The sequence below is a fragment of the Pseudocercospora fijiensis genome (genome assembly GCF_000340215.1).
Source record: "Pseudocercospora fijiensis CIRAD86 unplaced genomic scaffold MYCFIscaffold_6, whole genome shotgun sequence".
Classification (NCBI taxonomy): domain Eukaryota; kingdom Fungi; phylum Ascomycota; class Dothideomycetes; order Mycosphaerellales; family Mycosphaerellaceae; genus Pseudocercospora; species Pseudocercospora fijiensis.
Window position 1 is genome coordinate 3,612,090 of NW_006921537.1, and position 26,344 is coordinate 3,638,433.

The 26,344-nt window shown below is 49.8% G+C and overlaps 7 protein-coding genes across 7 annotated transcripts; 4 read left to right on the forward strand and 3 right to left on the reverse strand.

Annotated features, from left to right (window-relative positions):
- Positions 1-165: 165 nt before the first annotated feature.
- On the forward strand, positions 166-5,014 carry MYCFIDRAFT_155552 (uncharacterized protein; the record flags this gene model as incomplete). Its single annotated transcript, XM_007930382.1, has 1 exon — positions 166-5,014. A coding segment is annotated over one exon (4,849 nt), but the record flags the coding sequence as incomplete, so codon positions are not given.
- A 725-nt stretch (positions 5,015-5,739) lies between these two features.
- Positions 5,740-7,195, forward strand: MYCFIDRAFT_38290 (uncharacterized protein; the record flags this gene model as incomplete). Its single annotated transcript, XM_007929755.1, has 2 exons — positions 5,740-6,202; positions 6,261-7,195. Coding segments are annotated over 2 exons (1,398 nt in total), but the record flags the coding sequence as incomplete, so codon positions are not given.
- Positions 7,196-8,290: 1,095 nt separating this feature from the next.
- On the reverse strand, positions 8,291-9,781 carry MYCFIDRAFT_38532 (uncharacterized protein; the record flags this gene model as incomplete). Its single annotated transcript, XM_007929765.1, has 2 exons — positions 8,291-8,513; positions 8,568-9,781. The coding sequence occupies 2 exons, from the start codon at positions 9,779-9,781 to the stop codon at positions 8,291-8,293; spliced, it is 1,437 nt and encodes a 478-aa protein (XP_007927956.1).
- Positions 9,782-10,349: 568 nt separating this feature from the next.
- MYCFIDRAFT_64562 (uncharacterized protein) lies at positions 10,350-15,536 on the forward strand (the record flags this gene model as incomplete). Its single annotated transcript, XM_007929861.1, has 3 exons — positions 10,350-11,204; positions 11,262-14,481; positions 14,734-15,536. The coding sequence occupies 3 exons, from the start codon at positions 10,350-10,352 to the stop codon at positions 15,534-15,536; spliced, it is 4,878 nt and encodes a 1,625-aa protein (XP_007928052.1).
- Positions 15,537-15,990: 454 nt separating this feature from the next.
- On the reverse strand, positions 15,991-17,779 carry MYCFIDRAFT_176649 (uncharacterized protein; the record flags this gene model as incomplete). Its single annotated transcript, XM_007930383.1, has 9 exons — positions 15,991-16,039; positions 16,072-16,093; positions 16,123-17,191; positions 17,215-17,241; positions 17,314-17,338; positions 17,362-17,382; positions 17,410-17,556; positions 17,592-17,681; positions 17,742-17,779. The coding sequence occupies 9 exons, from the start codon at positions 17,777-17,779 to the stop codon at positions 15,991-15,993; spliced, it is 1,488 nt and encodes a 495-aa protein (XP_007928574.1).
- A 75-nt stretch (positions 17,780-17,854) lies between these two features.
- MYCFIDRAFT_176650 (uncharacterized protein) lies at positions 17,855-18,763 on the forward strand (the record flags this gene model as incomplete). The annotated part of the gene is made up of 1 exon (XM_007930384.1): positions 17,855-18,763. One exon carries the CDS (start codon positions 17,855-17,857, stop codon positions 18,761-18,763), a length of 909 nt encoding a protein of 302 aa, XP_007928575.1.
- A 1,595-nt stretch (positions 18,764-20,358) lies between these two features.
- On the reverse strand, positions 20,359-21,668 carry MYCFIDRAFT_211825 (uncharacterized protein). Its single transcript, XM_007930385.1, has one exon. It carries the CDS (start codon positions 21,637-21,639, stop codon positions 20,518-20,520), a length of 1,122 nt encoding a protein of 373 aa, XP_007928576.1. The 5' UTR covers positions 21,640-21,668; the 3' UTR covers positions 20,359-20,517.
- Positions 21,669-26,344: the final 4,676 nt, after the last annotated feature.

The following is a 26,344-nucleotide window of genomic DNA, read 5'->3' on the forward strand; positions in this document are numbered from 1 at the left end:
CTTGTCGGATGGCAGAGGCAGTCGCGATGACCGACCTTGCATCGGGCCGTCCCTCCCTACAGTAGCGCCGAGCTTAGCTTAATCGGCCTGCCTTCGATGACCTCAGAAGCCGTGCATCTTTCTTTCTTGACCAAACACTCAACTTTACATCCGACTTTTTCGCGTCATGAAAAAGGCTCAGTTCAAGTCGCACGCCAGCAGTGGTCGGGCTGGCGGATTTGGCGGCGGATTTGGTGGCGGATTTGGTGGATTTGGTGGCTCAGCGCAGTCATCTGTGCTCTCATATGTCCAAGAACCTCCCGACTACACCATCATCAGCGACTCGAATATTGTGCTTGCATTCAAAAACCTCACCAAGAAGGACGGAACGACCAAGGCCAAGGCTCTCGAGGACCTGCAAGGCTACCTGATTTCTGGCGAGACCGAAATTGAGGATGGCCTTATCGAAGCATGGGTGAAGCAGTACCCTAGGCTCTCTATCGACAATGCACGTCGAGTCCGTCAGCTCTCCCATCAGCTTACAGGACAGATGGGAGCGAGACTGGGAAAGCGAATCGCCAAGCATCTCCCAAAAATCGTTGCACCTTGGCTGAGCGGGACATTTGACGTAGATCGTTCTGTCTCGAAATCTGCGCAGGATGCTCTGGCGACTGTGTTTCCGTCTTCAGAGAAGGTTCAAGGACTGCGGAAGACCTTTCACGAGTCAATAATCACATACTGCAAGCAAGCGGTGTTGGATGAGACTGTTGGCAGTCTTAGTGATGAGCGGTCTGTCAGTGCTGATGATGCAAAAGGAATGTATGCACGAGTGGTATCCTCGGGCATTGCGGTAATCTCAAGCTTGATCGACAGCCTCTCGCCTGAGGAATTGTCGAAGCAGAGTAGCACCTACGACAGCATTCTGGGACATAAGAAACTATGGGAGCTGTCATCTTATGAGGACTCGAGCGTCAGGAAGGCCGTTCATCGCTTGGTCCAACTTTGCCTGCAAAGGGAGAGGTCGTTCGTTGGAAACAACCAAAAACTCGCATCTAACGCCTATGTCTACAAAGGTCTGGCATCTGATCAGACGGGATCTGCACTCGACTTCGTCTCCACCCTACACGCATTGACGATCGCATTCCCGGACGTCTGGACAACTGCATACTCTGGGAAGAAACCAGCTCTCTCTCGCCTACGGCAATGCTTGAAGAGCGGCGCGCATGCGGGTCCAGCAGGTTACTGGGACATCATGGCAGATCTACTCCGAAGACTACCCAGCGAAGTCTTGCCAACAAGCTACGATGACATTGCCGATCTTCTTCTAGCCACGCGAGATGGTGTCAGCAGGAAGGAAGAGCGCTTCAATGCATCAGCGGCATGGCCGGCATACTTCAGCCTTCTTGACATGGTAACGCAGCAAACATCGGACGAAGACTGCGAAAACCTGCTGGAAGCATTCGCCATGCCACCGATCAATCACTATCTCCATCCTTCTGATGAAAGCGCAAGGTGGAGCGTAACAGGCGCCAAGGCTGCGTCGCTGGTTGCAAAGGTCACCATTGTGAAGCGCCTGCCACCACTTCTCGAACGCAAATGGAAGCATCTGGGCGACAAGCTCGTCGAAGTCGCAAAGATGTCTCAGCCGGAGCAGTCGAAAGACTTCGACAAGTCACAGAAGCACGTGGCGACTGTAGGCGAGCGATGGGCAGCACTGCAACGAGAGCTGTATTCTAGCGATTATGGGTTCCTGGATACAATGAAGCAGGTGTTTGCAAGCGTGAATACAAGCATAGCGAGTGAGTGTATTTCACTGCTCAAGACTCGCAACGGCAAGCCGTATGGCGCAGCAGCTGTTCTTGAAGAGCAGCTGCGCAATTGCGGAAGCTATCTGTTGTCGGAAACATCCTTCGCCGACTTGGTTAGAGGCTTCGTCACTGGAGATGTGCCGCGGCTGGTGTATAGTCCGTCGCAGAAGCAGATCATACGCTGTTTGTATGCCGTACACTCCGAGCCTTGGTTTGCAGAGGCATTCCAAGCCGTTCTCAGCCACGCTCTCGACAGCAAAGAGCCAGAAACCGCAAAGATTAGTGCTTTACGCTCACTATTTCCGCCCAATACACCACCGTCGGTCATTCAGGATTCACAAGCTTCAGAACCACTGCAAGAGTTCCTATCGAAGCATGCTTCGCCCGGAACCGAGCGCGAACACACAACTTTGTTCTCAGAGCTCCTTAAGCTAGGCGTTGTCTCCCAGGATACATCTAATGCGGTGCTCGCCGGTCTGACACAAAAGCTATCGCTCTCTGGCAACGAAGTCCTTCTTGGACTGTCTGCGCTAGATCAGGTCGCGATGACGAACGAAAGCGCAGTCAGAGCATTCATGTCTGGAACCAACACTGCGGGTGAGCAATTGTTGTCCAGTGTACTTCGCCTTGAGCAGTCACCCCAGGATGATGTCGCCGAGAAAGCTACAACCTTGTCGTCGCGACTGACATCATCTATGGTTGACGCACCTGCGAACACCAAATACGGAGTGATTTTGCAGAATCTTGAACGAGTTTCTGCATCTTCATTGCCCATAGAGTCAGTTATCGACCTTGCAAACAAAGTCATTGGAGCAGGAGAGGATGTGACAGATAGCAGTGAACTTCTGCCAAATCTCGAAACTTGGCGACAAGCAATCTTTGCGACACTGAGACCGCTGAAAAGATCTCTAGCATTGCTTAGCCCTCTTGGAGGGGCTGTACATCTTGTCGGATCGGCAACCGAGACCGAAACTGCGCATTACGATGCAGAGGGCCTTTCACAGGCGCTGAGAATTGCAATGTACTACGCAAATGTCCTCACGGCGGCGCAGAAAATCTCGCTCCAGGGTACTGATAAGGCAACTCTTCTCGCCCTCCTCAATGTCTGTCTCCTTCTAGCCGAAGATAACACCAGCATTGCCGGCGCAAATGGTCTGTGGAAATCCAATCAAGACTTGAACCTCGACATTGAGATCATGGAATTTGTTAGCAACGCGAACCAGCTTACTCGAAGTTACTGGGACGAAGTTGGCGCAGATTCAGCAGCTCCCGGCCCAGCTCACTTCTTCGATGTGCTTCAAGGTCTTCAGAAAGAACATATGGGAACGCCAGTCGCATACTATGCAGCACTTGCGTGCACAAAGTCGCATGACAATTTCTTCGAGCTGAATGGATACTCAGCGGATCAGGCCAAGACCAGTGAGGAAAGACTTCGAATGCTACGATCAGCCAAGAACACTATGGACCTCGTTGCATATATCGTTGGCTTCGCACAGCCGCTGGGCGGAAGCCGATTTCTGTCTCGCCTATGCAACGAGACCGCAGCAGATCTCACCGACATGTCCCTGGAGGTCGATCAAGCACGAGCTTTGGAATCGCTCATCCTCATGAACCAGATCTTGTACACTCAGCCTGACGAAATCGACACTATAGCCAAGAATCGCATAGTGTTCTTGGTCAAGCACATCGTGTCCTGGCTCAAGACGGATGCGCCTCTGGAAATCAAAGCGGAAGTATGCAAGTCGCTATCGCATCTCCTGGCCGGCATGGCCGATATGTATGGGGATCACTGGACGAGCGTTATCGAATCGCTGGTCGACTTCTGGAACGCTTCTAGCTCCGTTGCTGATAGAGGAGCAATATCTGAACCCAGCATTCTGGTTATTCACGCCACTTTGAAGCTCTATGCCAGCCTGCGAAAGCTTTCTCGAGGGGAAGAGCCCAACGACGACCTTGCAGATGCGCTCAAGCAAAGCGAGGACTCCCTCCGCGGAGGCTTGGTCGCATTACTGCAATCTGTCAGCGGCATTCCTGACCAATGTCACCAACCTTTGATGGTCACCAATGAGCTTCTTGCTCGACAAATTTCCCAACTACCACCCAAGCCTGTCAGAGACGCAGAAGAGTTGTTCCCATTGTTATACTCTCCGTCTCAAGCCGTTCTTGGTGCTGCATTTGAGCTTCTTCATCAACATATCCCTCAGGCGCAGGAGCAGATCTCATTCGATGCAGCGCTTGAAGACAAGAAGGCAAGCTTGCCCGACGAGCTCTTGTCGCTCCTCATCGATGCTCCGACTCTAGACTCACTAGCTGATTCCTCTTTTGACACAATGATGCCATTGAACTTGCAAGGCTACCTCTACAGCTGGCGCCTGGTATTCGATCACTTCACGGGCTCCAGTTACAGAGTCAAGGGTGACTATATCGAGCAGCTGAAAGAGAACGGCTGTCTCAATGGCCTGCTGCAACTCGTTTTCGACTTTCTTGGCCACACGCGCGGTCGTCCGGTGGATGCCTCCAACTTTGATCTCAGAACTTACACGGCAAATCAGGAATCCGGCCCCGAGAAGGATGTTCAGTCGCTGCTCACTCACCTTTACTACCTGTCCTTGGCCAACCTGCCCAGCCTTGTGAAGAACTACCTCAACAATGAGATTCGATCCCGCCAAGCACCTAAGACCATCGAGGCCTGGACAGCCAAATTCATCAGTCCGCTGATCATCAGCTCCAGCCTGGAAGAAGTGTCTCAGTGGAACGAAAAGAACGTCAAGAACGATCCCGACTACGAAGCAATGACCATCAAAGTCAACCCTCGCGGCCGCGAAGTCTACGCAAACTACATGGTCGATGAGCAAACCATGGCGATGAAAATCGTGCTTCCAGAAGCTTATCCGATGCAAAACGCTCGAGCCGAAGGCATCAATCGCGTCGCCGTGAGCGAGCAGAAATGGCGCTCGTGGCTCCTCAATTGCCAAGGCACCATCACTTTCTCCAACGGCTCCATCATCGACGCTCTGACCAACTGGCGCAAGAACGTGGCCGGCGCGCTCAAGGGTCAATCGGAATGTGCGATTTGCTATTCCATCATCAACGATGCGAAGGAGTTGCCGACCAAGCGCTGTCCGACTTGCAAACAGATGTTCCATAATCAGTGTCTGTTTAAGTGGTTTCGATCGAGTAATTCTAGTACTTGTCCGCTTTGTAGGCAGCAGTATCGGTATCATTAGGAGGGATGGAGTGATGAGGATGGAGATGATACATGAGGAATGATGGTATGGAAAAGTTTCGATCAATGTGCTTGGGACTCTGATGCTTGCTTGGGGTCTGGCTTCGCTTTGTGGATGCTCTCAGGCCATACAATGTGCCATTTCTGTCCTTTCGATCTACTCCTGCTCGTGCTCTGGGCTGCTCGACCTTCGATCATTGCTTTTGTATAGATAGCTTTGCAGGGTGGTTGGAGGGGCGGACCGAAGTCCGCCCGCTGGCTTGGTAGAACTGGAACATTGCATTGCGATGCTCCTACGCTGCCCAACAACCCACAAAATGCTATGTTCTCGTGCCGCTTGTCGCTGTCAACAGCGGATCTTAGATACGTCGCTCGAGCCGTATTGCGGCGAATGAGATCGGCGGAATTACGACGTGTCGCCAATGGCTCATTACACACTGTCCGGACGATGAGCAGCTCGTGTAGTCACCGTTCTACTTCTTCCTTGTTCCACTACACCTCTGGGCGATGGGTGTAAGTGCGGTCTAATGTCACAGATGCCGCACCTTCTGCTAACTCAACAGATACAACGAGGATAAGCGTCTCAAAGAGCGAGAGCGCATATTCGATGTCGATCAGCTGCAGTATCTCGCCGCCCAGGCGGTGTCTCGACATCGGGAAGATGTTACCCGCATCGAAAAGCTAGGCGAAGGCGCTGCCAATCGAGCATTTGCGATTCGGTTTAGAGATGGTCTCCAGGTAGTCGCACGCATTCCTTATCCTGTGATACAGCCAAAGGGGCTCGTTGTAGCAAGCGAAGCAGCGACGATGACTTTCCTCCGCTCAAAAGGCATACCGGTCCCGCAAGTGTTCGGGTACTCTTGTACCTCAGGAAATCCTGCTGGCACCGAATATATCTTCATGGAGTTCTGTTCCGGAAGAGACCTTGCCTGTGCATGGGACGAGATGGCCGACGATGACTGCAGTCGTTTCATTCAACATCTGGTGAACGTAGAAGCCCGACTTTCAGCTATTCGTCTACCAGCCTATGGCAGCCTGTATTTCCTTCGAGATCTGCCCTCGAAAGGGAGTGGCGTTCCCATTGATACGCAAGACGCTAGCAACCCAGACTCAATATACATCGGTCCAAGCACGGGTATTCAATTTTGGTTTGGCAAACGGAGTAGCCTGCAGATTGATCGCGGACCTTGTGAGTATCGAGTCCCCGTTAAACTCGCATGCCTTCACTGACCATAGACCACACAAAGTCTCCCAACCAGAAGCTGCCATGAATGCAGGCGCCGAAAAAGAAAAGAAGTATCTCGAGAAGTATGGGCGCCCGCTCCTCCCATTCAATCGCTTCCAAAGAGAGACGTTCAATTTCCGAAAACAGTCGCCTTCAGTCCATCTCGACAGTCTTCGGAAATACCTGCAGATCTCAAAGCACCTGATCCCTCATTCTGAAGCCCTAACATCGTCGGTCCTGAGACATCCCGATCTTCGTCCTAGCAATGTGTTCGTCTCTGAGGATTTTCGAATAACTGCGCTGATCGACTGGCAGCATAGCAGTGCACTGCCCATGTTTCTGTCAGCTGGGATTCCAGAGTTCTTAGACAAGAAAGGATCGCAGCCACCCGATCAACCTCTAGAAATGTCAAACAACACTTCATCGCAAGAGGACGAAGACGATAACATTAAAGCTCAACATCTCTATCTCCAGCGCCAAAGAGAACTTCGCAACACTTACATCGGCGCCGTGGAGCAACATGACCCTCTACACTTCGAATCCCTTACCTATCCCTTCTCAATCGGTCGACAGAAACTCCACCGCTTATCAGAAAATCCGTGGCAAGGCGACAACATCCCCCTTCGCTCCAGTTTGATCTTTGTCAAACAGAATTGGCCGCAAATCACATCTGATCCCACCATCCCCTGCCCAATTGCATTCACGGCAGAAGCTGAGCAGGAGTGCTTACGTCTCGATGATGCCGAGCAACAAGGTGTCGAGCAGTTGGAAGCCTTCAAGCAGGCCATTGGTCTAGGGCCGGAAGGCTGGGTTTCCCACGAGAATTACAACGCTGCGAAAGAAGCAATCGCACGGATGAAAGAAATGTCGCTGCAGCTGGCCGAGACGGAGGACGAGGTGATTGCTATCCGGGATCATTGGGTTTTTGATGATATGGATGAAGAGGAATACTCATGAATCGTGGCTTTCGTACAAGTCGTGGGTTGCACCCTGCTCTGCTCTACACGGAACTGAACGGACCTTTGCATTCGTCTAGACCGCTTGAACCCACAACTTCTACTTGACGCACTCCAAAGCTCCAGACAACAAGGACTGCTACGCCGCGAACCGCTGTTGTCATCGAGGATCTTGCTACGCCGAAGATGAGAGTGAACGCGATCAAAAACTTTTTGGAGTCGCATCGATCCAACCAACGGTGAGAAGTGGTCGAAAATGCTCAGCTATCCTACCTAGATGAAGATACTCGTCGAGAGGCGACTTTCGACTCTGGAGTCCTGTGACAGACAAGATACATATTGTTTTTTTTTTCACTTAAAACATACCGGGGGTTGGCAAGTTGCTTACTGATTGCGAGTGATTGGAGAAACAAAAAGTGTGTCATCTGGGAAGGATTTTGGTGGCGAGGCATCGAAACGCTTTCAGAATTGTGAACGGGGTCCAGTTGTCGTTGTCAGATGATGCTCTCAAGACTACTCAAATGAAGTTTATATACCACGGTTATATGGTACTCCTGGCAAAATGCGCCCTGTCTGCACCTTGCGCAACTGATGTAGACCGGTGCTGCTCAATGGCTTCACTGATGTAATGTTCATTGTTCAGACTCTTAGGAGAGGGGACTAGATGGCTTTCATGTATTTGCAAGCAAGCAGCTAACAGCGAAAATATGAATATAAAGAGGAAAGGCTGAAATGAAGATGGAGGCAACGCGAAATAACACGATCGGTTCGCTTCGCTTTGGGCAGACACAGATGGAGGTTATTTGGTTGTGCAGGCGGCAAGGAAATGGGTCGTAGTTGCGTGAACGACGAAGTCAAGCGATGGAGACTTATGTAACAGCTAGACTCAGACCTTGCACAGGACGTCTATACATATGAATCGTTGAGCCTAGGAAGTGCCAGTCAACTCGTTCAGCAGACACGTGAAGACAAGACTTACCAAGTCGGCTGGAAGGATTTGATGTGAGGATGTCGAAGAAGTGCATTAGTCCTTCGAGCGTCGTGATGCGATGACATCCTACATACCTCGAGACCAAGAGTTGCCATTGCCATTCGATCAGAACTCCGGCTTCTTGTTTCGCGCCAAAGTCCACATATTCTCCATCTTCGTCTTCGAAAGCACATCCTTTGCCTCGCCATCTGTCTCGCAGGCGCGACTTCCCCATCGTTTGAATACTCGCGCAGCTTCATCACCCTCCCAGACCAACAAGCATTGATTATGCGAGAGGTCTTTGAGATTACCGTCTTGATCCAGAGGATGACACCATTCTTGCGCTTTGCTACCCTGACCTCTAGTTCCTTTGTTGATATCATTTATGCTGCCGTCGGTAAACCCTGTGAAGGTGGTCGGCTCGTTATCTGGCGGAGGTGCAGTGTTCTCTTGCCACTTCACACGCTTCAGCATCAACTTCTTGTATGCAGTGATGCTGTGTGAGCCGCCTTCGACAATGACCAGATTCATAGTGGGATTGAGGATGACAATGCCAGTCAGGCCATTCTGCTTGGCGTTCATGTCCACTTGGTACCGGTGCTTGCCAGAACTCAAGTCGTCAACCCGGAAAACAGCAACCTTGACACCTTTAGCCTCATCACCCGCCTGCTGCTGTTTCAACTTCTCTGCTCGCTGCTCGGCAGTAAGTGCACGGTCCGCATTGGCTTGCTCGTGGTCGTGCGCTCTCTGGGCTATCTCACGATTGACTCGTGCTTCGACTGCAGTCGGATCCTTTACAGCCTGTTCGCCAAGCACTCTCATCATGTTCGACTTCTTCACTTTTGGCGGTGGTGGTTCAATTAGACCGAGTCGAATCTTGGCCTGTTCTTCTTTCATATCTGCCATTCGTCTCTGCCGTCGTAGCTTCTTCTGCTCCTTTGTGGTCAGCATTAAAGGTTTCGGCCCCGGCATGAACTTGTCTTGTGGTGCTTGCAACAGCACAGGCCGCTGTATCAGAGCAGTGATGATGCTGTCTTCAGTCTCAATCTTATTCCTCCCCGGCGCCTCCCAGTCTTCATAGCTATTCTGGCCTTCTGGAAGCAGACCTTCGTCCCACCATTCAATCTCTGGGGGCGCTGGAACCAAAAATGACTTGTCTGATGCTTCCTCAATCTCGGCCTTGCGCGTCTCGGCAGCAATACGTCGTTTCATCTCCTCCAGTTTGGCTTGCTGTCGCAGAGCATTGGCCTGGGCCATGTATTTGCCTTTTTGACTGAAGACCAGCTGCTTACTCTTCCTCTCAGCATATTTGCGTGCAGTAGGCGCGAATGCTGGATCCTCATGTTCCTGCTGCTGCTCCGGCGGTGCGTCGGTCAGATATGGATTGAGTTTTGGCTTCTCTGGCTCGCGGTTGCCTTTCACAGTGCTGAATTTTGGACCCTGATGTGCTCCTTTTCCCTTGTCTGCAGACGCATCTCCCATGAGCGAAGGATGCAGTCCAATACCAAGACCACCTCTGGCACCGCGCACATCTGTTCTCGGAGGAGGAGCAGCAACGACAGGTGAGGCGGGCTTTCTCCTTGCGATCTCTGCCGCTCTTGCCCTCGCTTCGGCCATTTGCCTCTGTTGCTCAGTCATCTGCTGCGACTGCGGTGGTGGTGCCCCAGGCGCTGCTCCTCCACTTTTCGCAGCCATTTTCGCCTTGAGCTCTGCGATCTTTCGCTGCGCCTCTGCTCGCTTCGCGGCCTGATCATCTGCTGGTGCTGCCGGAGGAGGCGGTGGTCTTGTTGGCACCGCTCCTGTTGCTGGGCTCGCTCCATTTGGCTTATTGGCAGCAATCTTTGCTTTCAGTGCTGCCATCTTTTCCGCCGTCTCCCTCTTCTTCCGCTCCAGCTCCGTCTCCTCTCCAACTCGCTGCCTCTTGGCATCAATATCAGCGCCATTCGCTTCGTGAGGGCGCTTTCCAGTCATGTTTGCGGTGTTGCTGTGTGAGAGTCTGGCGCGTTTTCGGCTCTCTGCAGTCACAAATCTGCGCGCACGGGCGACGGCGGCCCGGCGGGAAATCCGAACAGGCGAGGGCCAAGCTTCTGGTAGCCTGAACTTTAACCTCGAGGCAGGAACGACTTTTTTCTGAGAGCTCGATATGGCTTTGGTGTGATCGCAGCGGCAGACGCACAACGACAAAATGAATCCGTCGCAGCCCGTATCGTCGCAGATATCCAACGTCAGGTTCGGCTATTTGACAGCTGATCATGTGCGCCAATTGTCCGCCAAGCGCATCACGAGCGCCGTCACTTTCGACACTCTCGCCAACCCGATTCCTGGTGGATTATACAGTGCAGAGCTGGGCCAGTTCATGGACAATGCCTGCGCAACGTGTGGCTTAAAGAACCCGCAATGTCCTGGTCACCCGGGTCATATAGAACTGCCGGTACCATGCTACCACCCGACATTCTTCGACCAGATCCTGCGATTGCTGCGAGGAGCATGCATATACTGTGGCAAGCTCAAGATGAAGCGCATATTGGTTACGAGGTTCATATGCAAGCTGAGGCTGGTGCGGCACGGTCTGTTGAAAGAGCTGAAAGAGCTGGAAGAGAAGGAGATTCAAGCTGCGAGTGATCCTACCAAGGCAGGCGCACATGTGGATCAGGACGAGGACGAGTCCGATGCTGGGGACGCGGACACGAGAGCACTTTCCTTGATGCTGGAGCAATATGTGAACGATGCCATCAAAAGAGCGAGAAGGAATGGCACATTATCGACTGCCAAGTCGGAAGCAACAAACGCTGAGCGACGGCGAATAATACAGGATTTTATGAGCAACATCAACAAGGGCAAGAGGTGCGGAAATTGTGGAGGCATCAATCACAGCTATCGCAAGGATCGATTCGTGAAGCTCTTCAAAAAGCCCTTGAGTGAGAAGGATCATGCCGCAATGGTACAGAAAGGCTTGAAGGCGAGGGATCCGTTGGTTGAGATGAGGAGGAAGCTCCGAGCTGAACGAAGTCGGAAGAGAAAACGAGACGAAGATGAAGCTGTGGCAGATCTCGATCGAACTTCGGAAGAAGAGGTGGAAGAGGAGTCGGAAGGAGAGCCGACTATCATAGGCGGTGACCTTGAAGATGCCATGGTCATTGATGGCGCCGCTGAGACTGCCGCTCGAGCCCAAAAGAAGCCAAAAGCTCAGGACGAGTATCTCAATCCCAGCAGAGTTTATGCTCAGCTTCAGCAGCTCTTTGAAAGCGATGCCGAAGTGCTCAGCTTGGTATATGGTCAAGCTAGCCGGAAAGGTCTATCGGCAGACATGTTCTTCCTTCAAACCTTGCTTGTTCCTCCGAATCGCTTCAGACCTGAGGCCAGACAAGGAGATGGTGCAATCAGTGAAGCCTTGGAAAACGGCGCATACCGAAGCATTTTGCAGAACTGCGACACCATCACAGAAATACAGCGAGAACTCAGTGGCGGCAAGCCAGCGGAGACGCGATACAGAGAGCGGACATATGCCGACCTTGAAAGCGCTTGGCTTGTGCTGCAGGAGAACGTCAACACGCTGATAGACAAAGACCGCTCTCCTTTGCAAGGTGCTGCGAATGCCCGAACGCCGGACGGCATCAAGCAGAAACTGGAGAAGAAGGAAGGTATGTTCCGAAAGTACATGATGGGTAAGCGTGTCAACTTCGCTGCTCGTACTGTCATCTCGCCCGATCCGAACATTGAGACGAATGAGATTGGTGTCCCTCCAGTCTTTGCTGTCAAGCTGACATATCCGGAACCCGTCACGCAATGGAATTACGAAGAACTCCAAGCAGCTGTACAGAACGGACCTCACATCTGGCCTGGCGCTGTTGCAATAGAAAGCGAGAATGGATCCGTTATAAGCTTGGAAAGGAAAAATCCCGAAGAGCGGCTAGCTTTGGCGAACTCATTACTTGCACCTTCGCCATCTGGCAACACACGAGGAGCACGACCGAAGAAAGTGCATCGTCATCTTAACAATGGCGATATTGTCATCATGAATCGACAGCCCACCCTCCACAAACCGTCTATGATGTGTCATCGAGCAAGAGTACTACCTGGAGAGAAGACACTTCGTATGCACTATGCAAATTGCAACACTTACAACGCCGATTTCGATGGTGACGAAATGAACATGCATTTCCCGCAGAACGAGCTAGCGAGAGCAGAAGCGCTGTCCATCGCTGACACAGATCATCAATATCTGTCTGGAACCGCCGGCAATCCGCTTCGAGGTCTCATTCAAGACCACATCTCGATGTGTGTCTGGCTGACGAGTCGTGACATGTTCTTCGAACGAGGAGACTACATGAATTTGCTGTATGCAGCTTTACGGCCGGAATCTGGGCATTGCTCAAATGGCAAGGTGGAAACAGTGCCGCCAGCTGTCTTCAAGCCAAAGCCTATGTGGACAGGAAAACAGGTTGTCAGCACCATTCTGAAGAACCTGCAGCCACAAGGCGCTCAGGGCCTGACCATGAACGGTAAGAGCACAACGCCTGCCACGATGTGGGGTAAGGTTGGCAAGGATGAGGGTGAAGTGATCGTGAAAGATGGTGATCTGCTGCAAGGTATCCTTGACAAAAAGCAGATCGGACCTGCATCTGGTGGATTCGTCAACGCAGTCTACGAAGCTTACGGCCACACAATCGCTGGTAAGCTGCTCAGCGTGCTCGGTCGACTCTTGACAAAATTGCTTCATATGCGCGCATTCTCTTGTGGCGTCGAAGATTTGATATTCACGCGAAACGGCGAGGAAAGCAGACAGAAAGCGTTGGCTGGCGCACAGACTGTCGGTCTGGAAGTTGCATCGAAATATGTGTCGCTGCAAGACCAAAAGCCGACGAGCGAAGACAAAGAGTTGAAGCGGCGACTGGAAGATGTCGTGCGAGAAGACGCAAAACTTCATGGCTTGGATCTGCTTTCCAACGCTGCTACAGCACAGCTCAGTAGCCAGGTTTCAACAGATTGCATGCCTGCTGGACTTGCCAAGCCTTTCCCGAAGAACCAGATGCAGACCATGACCAATTCCGGTGCGAAGGGATCGAAGGTGAACGTCAACCTCATTTCTTGCAATCTAGGTCAACAGGTCTTGGAAGGTCGAAGAGTACCAGTAATGGTCAGCGGGAAGACTCTGCCTTGTTTTGCGCCCTTCGACTCCAGCGTGCGGGCAGGAGGATACATTGTCGACCGTTTCTTGACAGGTATCCGCCCGCAAGAATACTTCTTCCACGCCATGGCTGGTCGAGAAGGTCTCATTGATACAGCTGTCAAGACTTCACGTTCTGGATACCTTCAACGTTGCTTGATCAAGGGTATGGAAGGGCTACGCGTTGAGTACGACACGACTGTACGTAACACAGAAGATGGCAGTGTGGTGCAATTCTTGTACGGCGAGGATGGCCTCGATGTCGGAAAGGCGAAGTACATGGATGACTACAAGTTCACCGCAGAGAACTACCTTTCGCTCTTCAACAGCATGCAGATGGGTGAGGCATTCGACAGACTGCTCAGTCAAGAGGCAAAGGATCACAACAAAGCCGCTGAGAAGAAATTCCGCAAGACAGGGGACCTTGGCAGTTCTGATCCTGCAATTGCGTTGTATTCACCAGCAAACCATGTCGGAGCTATCAGCGAGAAGCAGTTCACGCAAATCCGCGACTACATTGAGAGCAATCCTCATAGGCTCGTGAGGGATAAGAAGCAGGGAGTCGATGGGCCATCAACGCTCTCGAAACGGAATCTAGAGCACATTCTTGCGGTGCGCTACCTCAAGTCAGTGGTTGAATCGGGAGAAGCTGTCGGTGTCGTTGCAGGCCAGTCTGTTGGTGAACCGTCCACACAGATGACGCTGAACACTTTCCACTTGGCTGGTCACGCTGCAAAGAACGTCACACTAGGTATTCCTCGTCTACGAGAAATCGTGATGACTGCTGCGAAGGAGATCTCAACACCGCAGATGACGCTGCTCATGAATCGTGGTATCTCTGCGGAAGATGCGAAAAAGTTTGCAAAGGGTATCAGCAAGCTCAGTCTGGCAGAAATCATTGACAAAGTGACTGTTTCCGAGACGGTCGGCAAGGGCATTGGATATGGCGAGGCGAAACAGTACAGTATTCGCTTGGACTTCTTCCCGAGCGATGAATACCGACGCGAGTACGCCATCACTGTCCAGGATGTTGTGCGGACGATCGAGCACAGTCTCCTGCCAGTCCTCCAGAAGACCGTCCGGAAAGAGCTGAAGAAGCGCGGTGATGCCAAGACACTCAAGGGCGTGGAGGCCGCGCTGGGCGAAGTTGGTAAGAGCAAGGGCACAGTCGAACAGGAGCGGACGCATCCTCAGGCCGATCGCGAGGGCGGCGATGACGACTCAGATGGCGAGGGAGACGACGATGCTACCCGCGACAAGACCAAGAGCAACCAGCAGCAGGCTGGATACGAGGCCTTCGAAGACGATGAAGAGCAAGACATCCAGCGCGATCTTCGAAGAAGGGATGCGACGCCCGAACCTGAAGACGCCCCTCCTGAAGATGAAGCATACGGCGGTTCAGAAAGCGGGTCGCCAGAGCCCGAAGAGTCATTTAGAACCGATCGGAAGAACATCGCTGCCAACCGTCTCGATCGGATCAAGGGCTCCGACAAGACCAACGACATCGCCTCCTTCGAGTTCGACGACCGAAAAGGCTCTTACTGCAACTTCGTCATGGAATACGACTCGACAACCGCCAAGATCCTCATGCTTAACCTCCTTGAAACCTCCCTCCGAAACTCCCTCATCCAACACGTCGACAAAATCGAAGGCTGCATGCTCGACGAAGAAGCCCTCAAAGACGCAGCAAAGAAGAGCCCTGATGTCACTCCCACACCAACCCTCCTCGCTTCAGGCGTCAACATAAAAGCAATGTGGGACTTCCAACACGCCATAAACCCAAACCACATCTACACCAACTCCATCCACGACATTCTACTCTACTACGGCGTCGAAGCCGCCCGCGCCGCCATCGTCAAAGAACTCCAAAGCGTCTTCGGCGGTCACGGCATCAGTGTAGATCCTCGCCACCTCATGTTGATTGCCGATTACATGACGAGGAATGGCGGATATCAGGCTTTCAGTCGCATGGGCTATGGAAGTAATGTTAGTCCGTTTATGAAAATGAGTTTTGAGACTACTGTGAGCTTTTTGAAGGATGCTGTGTTGAATGGTGAAGTTGAGGATTTGAAGGGGCCGAGTGCGAGGATTGTGGTGGGGAAGGTTGGGGGGATGGGGACGGGGATGTGTGATGTTTTTTTGCCGGTTAGGGAGAGGGGTGTAGAGGAAGAGGAAGAGGAGGGGGATGTTGAGATGGAGGATTGAGAGAGATTTTGGGTTGGGAGTGGTGGTGTATGGTATGGTATTTCTGTTTGAGAGCGATGCTTTGCTCAGTAACAGGCGGGCATAAGATGTATAGAAAGCATGGGTATGGCCCAATTTTTTCACATCTCATCGTCTCTTGGAGCGCACCATGCTGAATTTCGACATTGCCGCGGGACTCGTTCCGGTGATTGCAGAGTTCGAAGGTGGCGGCCCTCCTTACATGTACGACACTGACGAGAATGGATCACGAGCTTCAAATAGGTTTGTTTATATACGCGAAGAGGTAGTGCACGTATTGACGTAGCCAGGCCTACATATGCCAACGGTTGGCACATGCCACAGCGGCCTGTAAGCCCAATTATTCACTCATTCACTCACTAATCGTTGAGACCGTGCTGTATACATGTATAAATGTAGCTAGCTAATCGTAGTAAAGGCTCGCCGGCCTCCTACGCTATGCGTTATCCAAATCCAGAAATTCAAAAACTCCAAACGCCGTCATGCTTTCTGTCGCTCAGTCAATCTGACAACTCACCTCACCTGCCAGGTGATTTTCTCTATCTCCCTTCATTCAAAGCATTGCGACCCTCGAGCTTGCGAAGAGAGTCCTGCAGCACCCTAAGACTCTCCCCAGTGAGAGCACCAATCTTCTCTAAGTCGTCGCAGTCGACGTCTCGAATCACTGGATCGGAGAGGCGAATAACCATAGTCTTACGATCCAAAGCTCCCCTACCGGTCTTATACTCGACTTTTAGAATCGGAGCATTAGGATTCTGCGGCGTATAGTCTTCTTCTTTGGCGCTATACGGCATCAAATTGAGGTGTTCAACCCATTCGTTCTTTGGCACTTTTGCGAGGCCAGTGTCGCCGTGAGTCAAGACTCTACACTCCTTGACGCGTCGGACGTGGCGCGTATCGATGATGAAAGTGCGTGCTTTGTCTTCTTGGAGCACACCGTTGCGATCCTTCCAGACGCCTGGATCGCCTTCCTTCTTCGTTGAGCCTGCTGGCAAGGGGAAGGTATCGGTGTGGCGGACGATCAAACCTGGTACTTGGTCGGAGAAGAGAACTTGATGAAGCGCCGTCCTGAGGGGTGCTGCGACGGTTGACTTGGTTCCATACCTGCCGATGAATGAAGTTTTCGTCGATTGCTCGTTCCGCTTGAGCTTGTGAGTGTGCGTCGCTCTCTTTAGGGCCAGCTGCTGATGTTTGACTTGCGCCTCCTGGATCATATTCTTGGCTCCCTGCGTTTTCTCGCGCTCACGACCCCAGTCACCATCCATGTTTCGATGCCCATTACGAATTTTGGCATCATGGTCGTAAGCCGCGGTGAGTTTTTCTTCGTGGACTTTCTGATCGAACTTCCGTTGTTGGTGCTTTGGTCGAATGAATCCATCGTCCTCTTGATTCTGTTCCTTCGTGCTTGGGGCCTGTTGAGAATGTACATTATTCTCTTTGCCAAGTGTCAAGTCCGATGGGGTGGTAGCAGGAATGTATAGCTGATTGGGAGGTAGTTGTCGGGTGTTAGTAGTATCCTTCAAGACCTCCGCCGGGTTCTTGTCCTTCTTCGGGAGAAACCCGAGGAATCGCTGACCGGTCATGCTGATGGTGATGAGAGTTTCGCTTGTAGTATAGGGTCGTGGATATGCGGATTGCTTAGATTGTATAAGTTAGGCACGAAGCTTGTGTTCAGTGTCGTTGTAAGCTAGGGACCCAGTGTGAGGAGAGTAAGTCTACTAGCGAAGAAAAATTAGAAGTACTTCAGCGAGTGTCGAACGTGAACGGAGCATTCACAGGCAATACTCCTTCACACTTGCTTTTCGACAGATCAAGTGAATGCCAACCACTAGTTGAAACAGCTCAGCAGAGCAACCAGTAAATGCAAATTCGATGAAGCGCAAAACAAATCAAGGAGCAATACGCTTCATCTTTCTCGTCGGGAAATGATCGTCTATCCTCAGGAGCAAGACCTGCTGGTAAGCAAGGAATGGACTGCCAAGGCTTGGAGCAGTACAGCAGGCTTGTAATGATCGAAATCGAATTGTGTGAATGCACCCTCGTTCACTGTGCAAGCCCAACTTTGTGTTGGGCAGGGCGGCGGGAGTAATGCGAATGGCACTGTTCACTAGTGAATAAGCAGTCAGACTGGCGACAAAGCATTGTTACCCTATCACGATTAAGCAAACATTTCCTTTATAAGAGCACCTTTCTTCACGGAGTTGGCACTGCTCACGTACCTTCATTTTTTGCAGTATCACTCGAGTTACTCTGCCCCCAATCGAGACCGAATTCGCACGATAGACGGCAGACCCTATACCATGAAGGCAAATTTCGCTCTCGCAGGAAAGCTTGCTTTGCTGCTGACGCCACTGCATAAGATCAGGCATTCAGCCACCATATCAGCATTCAAAAGCGGTCTTCGTCGCACGACCAAGAAATGCCGGACTACGAACATCGAGAAGGATGGATCTGACGCCGCAGACAAGGACTCATCCTCAGAAAAACAAAGATCCGAAGCGTCTCAGTCTCAAACCGGCGGCTACGCTGTAGACTCAGCGCAAAGTCTCATACCCGAAACCGAGCCAGATGAAGGAGACGCTCCGGTCATGTCGCTCGACGATCTCCCAGACGTCTCAAACCCAGAAGTGGATATACTTCACTACAACTTCACCATGTCCAAAATGCAGTTCGAAGATGCACAGCAAATGTTTCTCGCCCGAGAAACAAAATTTGACCAAGAGCTCCAGGAACGCGCTGAAAGACTGAACTCCGGTGAAGAAGTCGAGACAATAACTGAGCTCGATATGCGACAGCTACAGGAATCCAGGCGCTTAACCAGCTGGCTCATCGAAGCAGAGAAGAAATACGATAACGCCAAGTTAGCCCTTTGCGAGGCTGGTGTTCAACCGCTAGGCTCAAACATCGCGTCTGGTTTCATCGATGACGTTGACGATGGTTATCGTATCAGCGAAGAAAAGGCTTGGATTGTGACTGCGAACTCGAGTCGCTTGCGACAGTGGCTCAGCAATATTCCCGACCAGATCGAGGATTCAGAGACTGCTGAAGATCTTCGAGAGAGAGATTTAGATCCGTGGACGGCTGAAGAGGTTGAAATTTGCGATAGTTGGAGCATGGTCGCAGACGGAGCTGAAAGGAGACGAATTGACCGATGGCGGTCTTTGGTGGATGCGATGGCCGTAGGACAGGGTTCGCAAGTCGATGAGTAGAGTCTCGGCTGTGTATAGGTGTCTCGATCGATGTATATTGATAGAGTATTGAATCTGTTTTAGGGATATGTTTTGGTCGAATTTATATCGAGGAGGATACGGAGTCAAAGAAGGTTTCAATCTCGTCCAATCAACCCGTGTTTCGGGCCATGCCGCACTTAGTAAGCACAGTGTCGAGCAGTTCGACTACGAGGACGGAATCAACACGAAGACTGGCGAGTGCCAGCTTACGAACCATATTGGGAACTGTAAAGGAAGCAAAGCAAACAAGGGAAGCTCTCCCGCCTGGACAATCGACAGCACGTCATTCATCATGAAAACTCGAAATCTGAGATTAAATCCAATAGCGTACATGTAAAATTTGGGCCGGTCTTGGTCTTGATACGACTCTACCCAGCGCTACCTAGAATTTCTCCATGCGCCTGAATTTTTTCTCAACGAAGCTCTTCTCTACCATAATGCAATTGAATGCCGTTGTCAAGAAATACCCAAGATCACGCATCCTAGCTGGCGCTCCGAGAGAGCATGAATGAACCTCGATCTTACTGGATTCCCGGAGCCTCCAGAGAGCTAGGGAGCGAAGAAGCTGGGGCAATGGTAGTAGAGGCTCATCGTTGAGAATTCGGTGAAGATAGTGTTGACGAGAATATTCTGATGTGGGGGTTTTGATGCCGTGCCCAAAGGAGATTTGCGTGATGTGATGATGCGTTGCGAAGCCGCTGCCGTTCCAAGCTGATTGAAGAGAGAAACATCGGGCGACGATCGTGAGAGTGTGGGAAGATGCTGCTATCATCATAGGTAGCAGTGAACTTGATCGAGACTACGTTCGCTTCCGCTTCCTAGTCTTTCTTTCACCATTTCCCTGCGCCAGTCGCGACAGTCCCTCGTGAAGCTCGGCAGAGAGTTTGAGCAGTTGACTTAAGGATCGTTTTCGATTTGGTGTACGAGGGGTCTGCTCTTCTGCTTCAGGTGTTGCATCAACAGGCATGAATCCGCGCGGCGAAGGATTGAGAACGGGATCGGCAACCTCATCGAGACCGGGACGACTTGGAGACATCTCGGTGTCATTAGGAGCGCGCTGACTCCGCACATACTGTTGATGCTCGTTTCTCAATCTTCCGATAGGATCTCCGCTACTACCTGCCAGAAGCGGCTCAGACTTAGAACGCAGTCGATTCTTCGCAGCCATACGTACAGGCCCCAACACATGCTTCAATCGAAGGTTGTTGAAAGCGGACCTTTCTTGTTCCAATCTCGTCCTTTCGGCTTCGTAGGCACGTATAGGCGCACCAGGTGACTGCCCCATGGGAAGGAATCGGCCTATGGGAGTGGTGAGCGGAGCCGTTACTTGGACAGAGGCGTGCGGTGTCATCGGGGAGAGGATGAATATTGTCGATGGAGGCGAAGACGCTTGCTCGTCGTCATCGTGTCCACGCTCAGCTGTGGGCGATGGTGGAGATGACATCTGCTCATCATCATCCTGTACATGTCCAGCAGGGTTGGGTCCCGGTGCTGCTGGCGTGTCAATTCTTTCTTCAGATATCTGAGTTCGTGGTTGAGAAGGCATATCTGCTCGGTCGAAGTTCGACTGCTTGCTGATTGATTTCTTGATTGTAAAATCGCCATTCTAATATATGAGTACCGCCTAACCCAGGCTTTCTCCATCATGTTCGATCTTTTCCATTGTCGAAGAAATTTTCACGAGAGACATTGTCCAGTACAAATTCAAGTAAGACTGCTGCTCCGGCTCTTTGTCAGCCATTCACCTTATTTGCATGCTGCCTAGCTAGACTCCGCAGAAACTGTCGCACTTCTGTAGAGGGCGGACTCATGGCATCCATAGCAGCAAAGACAAGCTCAGCCTCCGATATGCCAGTCTCACTGGGTTTGGCCAGTTTTTGATGTGTCCCTCCAGCTTCGTTGGCATTGGTTCCTTGCAATGACGTTCGCGGTCGTCTGATCTTCTTCGGTGTATGTTGTGTTCCTTTACTCATCAGCTCCAGCATCATTTCCGTGAAACGTGTCGGATCTCTGGAATTTCTGGCACAAGAGTGCTTGTCAAACCCCCAAGTGGTCTTGAAGCTCTTTCCACATCCTCCACGTGATTTGAAACATTCCCGACGAGGTTGACTCCTCACAAAGGCCAGATACGACTTTTCCAGACTTTTTATTCCTGGCAGCCACTTTTCGTCACATTTCCGGTGACGATATACCCCGTCTTCATCCGCGCAATTGCCGGCGCACTCACGCTCACTTTGTGCGGAGTCGTAACCTTCTTCTTTTGCTTTGAGCTTCACAATGCATTCGTCCTTCTCGTGTTTGAGATACCTAGCATGGGAGCCGAACGGCTGTTCACACCATCTGCAGTCAAACCTTCCAGCATCCGAACTGCATACCAGATGTCGATACATTCCCTCATCGTCCATGCAGTCACCCATACAATCAGCAGCACTGCCATCTGATGCATATTCGTCTTGAAAGGAAGCTTCCACGGGCGAATTCTGTCTCGCTGGAGCACTTTCGATAGCACTGTAGCCGTGTACCATCCTGGCCCGTCTGGGCGGGTAGAGCAACCCATGATCCCCATAAATCTCTTTCATATTCATGTGGAATGCAGAGCGTTCCTCAGGAGTCCGCGAACTAAAACAGAGATGTGTGAAGAAGCTGAAAATATCGGGGAATTTCTTCCCACAGCCTTGTGGCCGATAGCATTTCCAGACAACGGGGTGGTTCTTGGACTTCCGATGATTCTCAAGGACCACTTCCTGAATAGTTCTTTTATCGCAAGTTCTTGCCGTCACTCCAGCCGGACCGGGAGCGCTCGGATCAGCCTCAGCTGTATCAGACTCACAAAGATCTATGATCTGTACGGGCATGGTGTTCACTGTTCGGAGTGTGTCGTGAGGCTTGGATGTGTTGATAAAGTTGGAACGCGTCCAAGAGCGCGTTGGAGGAAGGTTCGATGAAACTGCTGACTAAGAACCTAATCTACATAAATTGACATTGCGTTAAGAAGGCCGCTATATAGCACTTTATCTCCGTATTATCGTAGCTTCGTATAATTCTAAAATATAACAACTTAATAAAAGTTAGGGCCCCTTTAGGCTTAGTACGGCTTAAAACGGGCTAACCGCGGCCTCTAATTAGTAGACGCGAGGAACGTTAATACCTTAGCGATTCGGAAGGGCGTAGACGTCGTAGTATATACCGCGATAAGCTATAACTTCGATAGTAGTCTCGAAAAGGGCGTATTTATTATATATATCTTATCCGATAGTATTTACTTAAAGCGGTATACTCGATCGCGCTAGTAGCCTTACGGGAAGCGTAATTTAGTACGTACGACCGGTACCGAGGCCCTACTATCGCGAGCTCCGCTATCGGGATCTTATAAATGCGATACTATCGACCTTTTTAGTCGCTATTATAGCTCTATCGACCTCTATAGCCTTCGAGAAGCTATACGAAATTATAGTATCCTTCGCTCGTAAGTCCTAAAGAAGGCGCGCGTCGCGTATACGACTATAGTAGCCGCGTATAACGCGCCTACGTCCGGAAATATAACGACTTTAGTAGGCGCGCGGTTATTAATTGCTACTATAATAACTTAATATTGTAATCGACTATTATAGACTCTACTAGAACCGACCTCGATCTAACTCCCCTAGCCGCTAGATACTTATTCGTATTATACCGGTATAGATTTAACGAGGGCCCGCTACTAACTACCTATTATAGTCTCTCGAGGCCTACTATAATACTCGCGAAGACGTACGCTTAAGATTATAGTCTTAAAGGGTCCGAGGTATAGAAAGCTATAGTAAGTAGTATAGTAGCGGTCGTACTCCGATATAGCGGCTAATAATTCTAGTATAAGGAGGTTTACGGTACTCGGTAGGAATTACTATAAGAGTCGGTAGTTTTCTTTATAAAGATATAGTAAGACTCGCTATTGCTTAGCCTATTATAGAGGATTCTCGATCTATAGCGGTTCGGCTTGTTTCCTTTGTTTAGTATCGTCCCTCGGAAGCTAGACCTTAGGTAGATATTCGAATCGTAGCTAGTAGAAGGATCGACTATCGCGAAGCCTCTTAAGGTATTTTATATCGCTACTAGCCTTTTCTATAACGACGTCGCCGATAAGGCGGCTATAAAGGTCCTCGAGATCTAGTATTAATTCGATATAATATCCGGCTATAGCATTAGCGTCGCCTTGCTCTTAGAGAGTACTACTCGTAATTAGGAACGGACGGTATAGCTCCTAGCCCTATTTAGCGATAAGTATACTAAGATAACCTACTTCTTAGACTATTTCCGGCTCCTCCGTAATAGTATAGGCTTCGACTAGGTAGCGATATAGAGTTGTCTCTTAACTATATATAGCGCTCCTATCTAGCGAAAGCCTTTATTATTATTATTCGGTCTCGCTCCGCTAGAGGAGTGTTATAGCGAGTCGAGCGTTATAATAAACTAAGGCGTAGGCAATCGTAGTATAGAGCGTAAGGGAGAATATAGTATTTAGGGAGGTTACGGAAGGAAATCTACGATAATCTTAGTATATTTATTATAATTTTTAGCGTACTATCTACTTAATAGACATCTTTTTATATCCCTCGATACGATATAAATTTATAGCTCTAGAAGATATATCTTACCGGATTATACCGCTAGAGGTAGATAACGAGCTCCTTCGCCTTAACTCGAGTCCTTAACGACTTCGTTCGTATTAATACCTCCCTAGCGACGATACCGACGTTATAGTAGTAGGATCTAAGCTAGAGTAGCAAGCGTAAGGTCGCGTATTCGTCGTCGCGTTATAAGAGGCTGTTATTATTATCGCGGGTCGCTTTATATCGTCGCTTTATATCGTCGCTTTATATCTATTAGCTAGTATAGGCTTAGCGCGCGGCGACGGTTACGTATACAAATAGTAATATTATAGCGTTACGCGTCGTCTAAATATTACTACTATAATAACTAATATAGCGACTACTTCTACGTAGCTATATCTACCTCCTTCTAGTTATCGATATTACTAGTAGCGACCTCGACAAAGGCGCCCCTCCTATACGGTCTTAGCTGCTATAGCCCTCCCTAATAGTAAGTCTCTAGTATATCGGTCGCCGTACGCTACCTTCGCTAATATCGAGCTATAGAGATAGACGTTCTATATAGTATACCGTAGCGAGCCTTTTAATATTAGGAATTAAATCGCGCTATAGCCGAGATTAAGTACCTCTACGCTTCTATACGACTTCGCTAATAGCTCGCTATAGGCCGGGCCCCGGTATATTAAGAAGCGCTATAAGATATATATAAGCTAGTTACTAAGGAGGTATTACGCCGTATACGCGAGAACCGTAATATAGATAAGAATAACGGCTTCTTTCCTAAACCTCCGTACTATAGTATTATAGATTACCGGCCGTCTAGATATATATCGAGATTAGTATCTCTAGTTATAAATAAGATCTACTAGCGGACGGAGTCTTAGGACGAAGAATACGTAGTATATATTCTCGTATATCGTCTAGTATATAGTAGTAGAAAGCTAACTCTTATAGATCTCTATACCTAAGTAGTTGTAGGACAAGTACCTAGACGGTAACCTTAACGTTATTACTACTTAGGCGTAATAGGAAGAGCAAATAGAAGGGTCTATCGTCTACGTTAATCTAGATACGAATACTAATAGGCTCGACAAACTCGACGAGTTCGAGCCGATACTATACCTCTAAAAGTCTAACTCGCTATTTCCTCGGTATTGTCGCTAGGTATATCCGTCGCGCACCCTAAGAATATAGCGCTTTTACTAACCGGTTCTAGATCGAATTCGCGTAGATAAAGCTTACTACTATAAAGCCGTTTAGTATAGATCGCTTCGTCGTTATTCCTCTATATACGTATCCTACTATAACGAGCCGAACGGATAGCACCTTTATATAGAGGGTCCTAGTTAGGTACGACCTGCGGTTATTAGAGGAAATCTGTCTTCCTAGCGCTATCGATGCTTTACTATAATATAACTAACCCTTCGACTTCCCGCGAAACGATAGCTATATTAAATACTACGACTTCTTCGATATAGAGGCAGAAAGGGACTTCGATATAAAAAGGAGGCTATAGTTAGTATAGAATACTACTAATTTCGGTTATACTTAAATCGATATAGACGACGCGATAGTAATCCTCGATATAGGGCGTAGGAATAGAGAGTTTTATCGTCTAGAGATATATATACGAATAGGAGAGTAGTACGTTTCCTTAGGACTGCTATAAGTACGGTGCTCGCGCCCTAGAGACAGACGCTATCGTAACTTAGAAAGAAGGCGGAGGAGCCTAAGTACGGTATCGTAGGTAGAGCAATCTATCTCCTTTAGTCTATAAACTTTCTATACTTATTATCGTCTCTAGGCCGTAATTTGCCCTTACGCGACGTCTTCGATAGCGTAGCGGCGCGTAGGGTATATTTAAAGCTATATCTCGTTCTTACTACGCGTAAAGACAATACGCTCTCTAAATAGGCGGCGGTACCGGACAAGTTAGAGGCCCTAGATAGACCGATACGTTTAGTTTTAGTCTCTATCTCGTCTTAGTATAGATAAGAAAGCACGTACCTTAGAAGGCTAGGGTTTTTTTTTTATATATATAAAGTTCTAGTATCCCTAAAACACGTAGGCGCTCCCGCTTAGCGCGGTAGCTCCCGGATATAGGGAAAATTACGTATAGGAACTCTAGAATTCGCGGCTATAGCCGGCCGCCTTACGCGAGCGCAAAAGGATAGCTAATAGAGGATTCGAACCTCTAATACTAAAAGTTATACCCTCGCTAGTCGCTACCTCGTATCTCTATAAGGACTACGAGCGAATAACTCTTGCTATCTAGAACCGATCTAATTAGCTAGAGGGTTATAGAATATAGATAATTATATAGATTAAAAAAAAAGTTATAGCTAATAAGGGAATTAAACCCCCTATCCGGACGATCTAGTAGATCGTAGATCGCCTTACACTAATTTTACCGTACCTTTAAAGGTACGGTCGGCTAATATATTCGAGCGAATATAGTTCGGTATCTCGCTAACTAGGGCTAGCTTTAAATAACTAGCGAGGGTATAACCTTTAGGACTACCTAATTAGCTAGAGGTCTCTATTTACGTAGCGGCTATAAGCGTCCCCGCTCGCTTAGCTCCGGTTACGTATTAGAAAGCCGCTCCTATCCGACCTCGCCTTTCTTCGCTATAGGAGTATATATAGTATCGGTAGAGAGTAAATAGAGGATTAGTAGAGACGACGCGAGGAGCGGGCGAGGTTTAGAAAAGGGACTCCCTTTTCGCTATTAGGATAGCGCGGATCGATACGTCTTACTAGCATTTCGCGACGACGAAAGCGTAGGTAGTAAATAAAGGACTAGCGGAGACGACGTAAGGAGCGGGCGAGGTTTAGAAAAGGGACTCCCTTTTCGCCGTTAGGATAGCGCGGATCGATACGTCTTACTAGCATTTCGCGACGCCGAAAGAGTAGGGAGTAAATAGAGGATTAGCGGCGTACGCGGTCGGTACAATTTTCGCGGCGGTAGCGA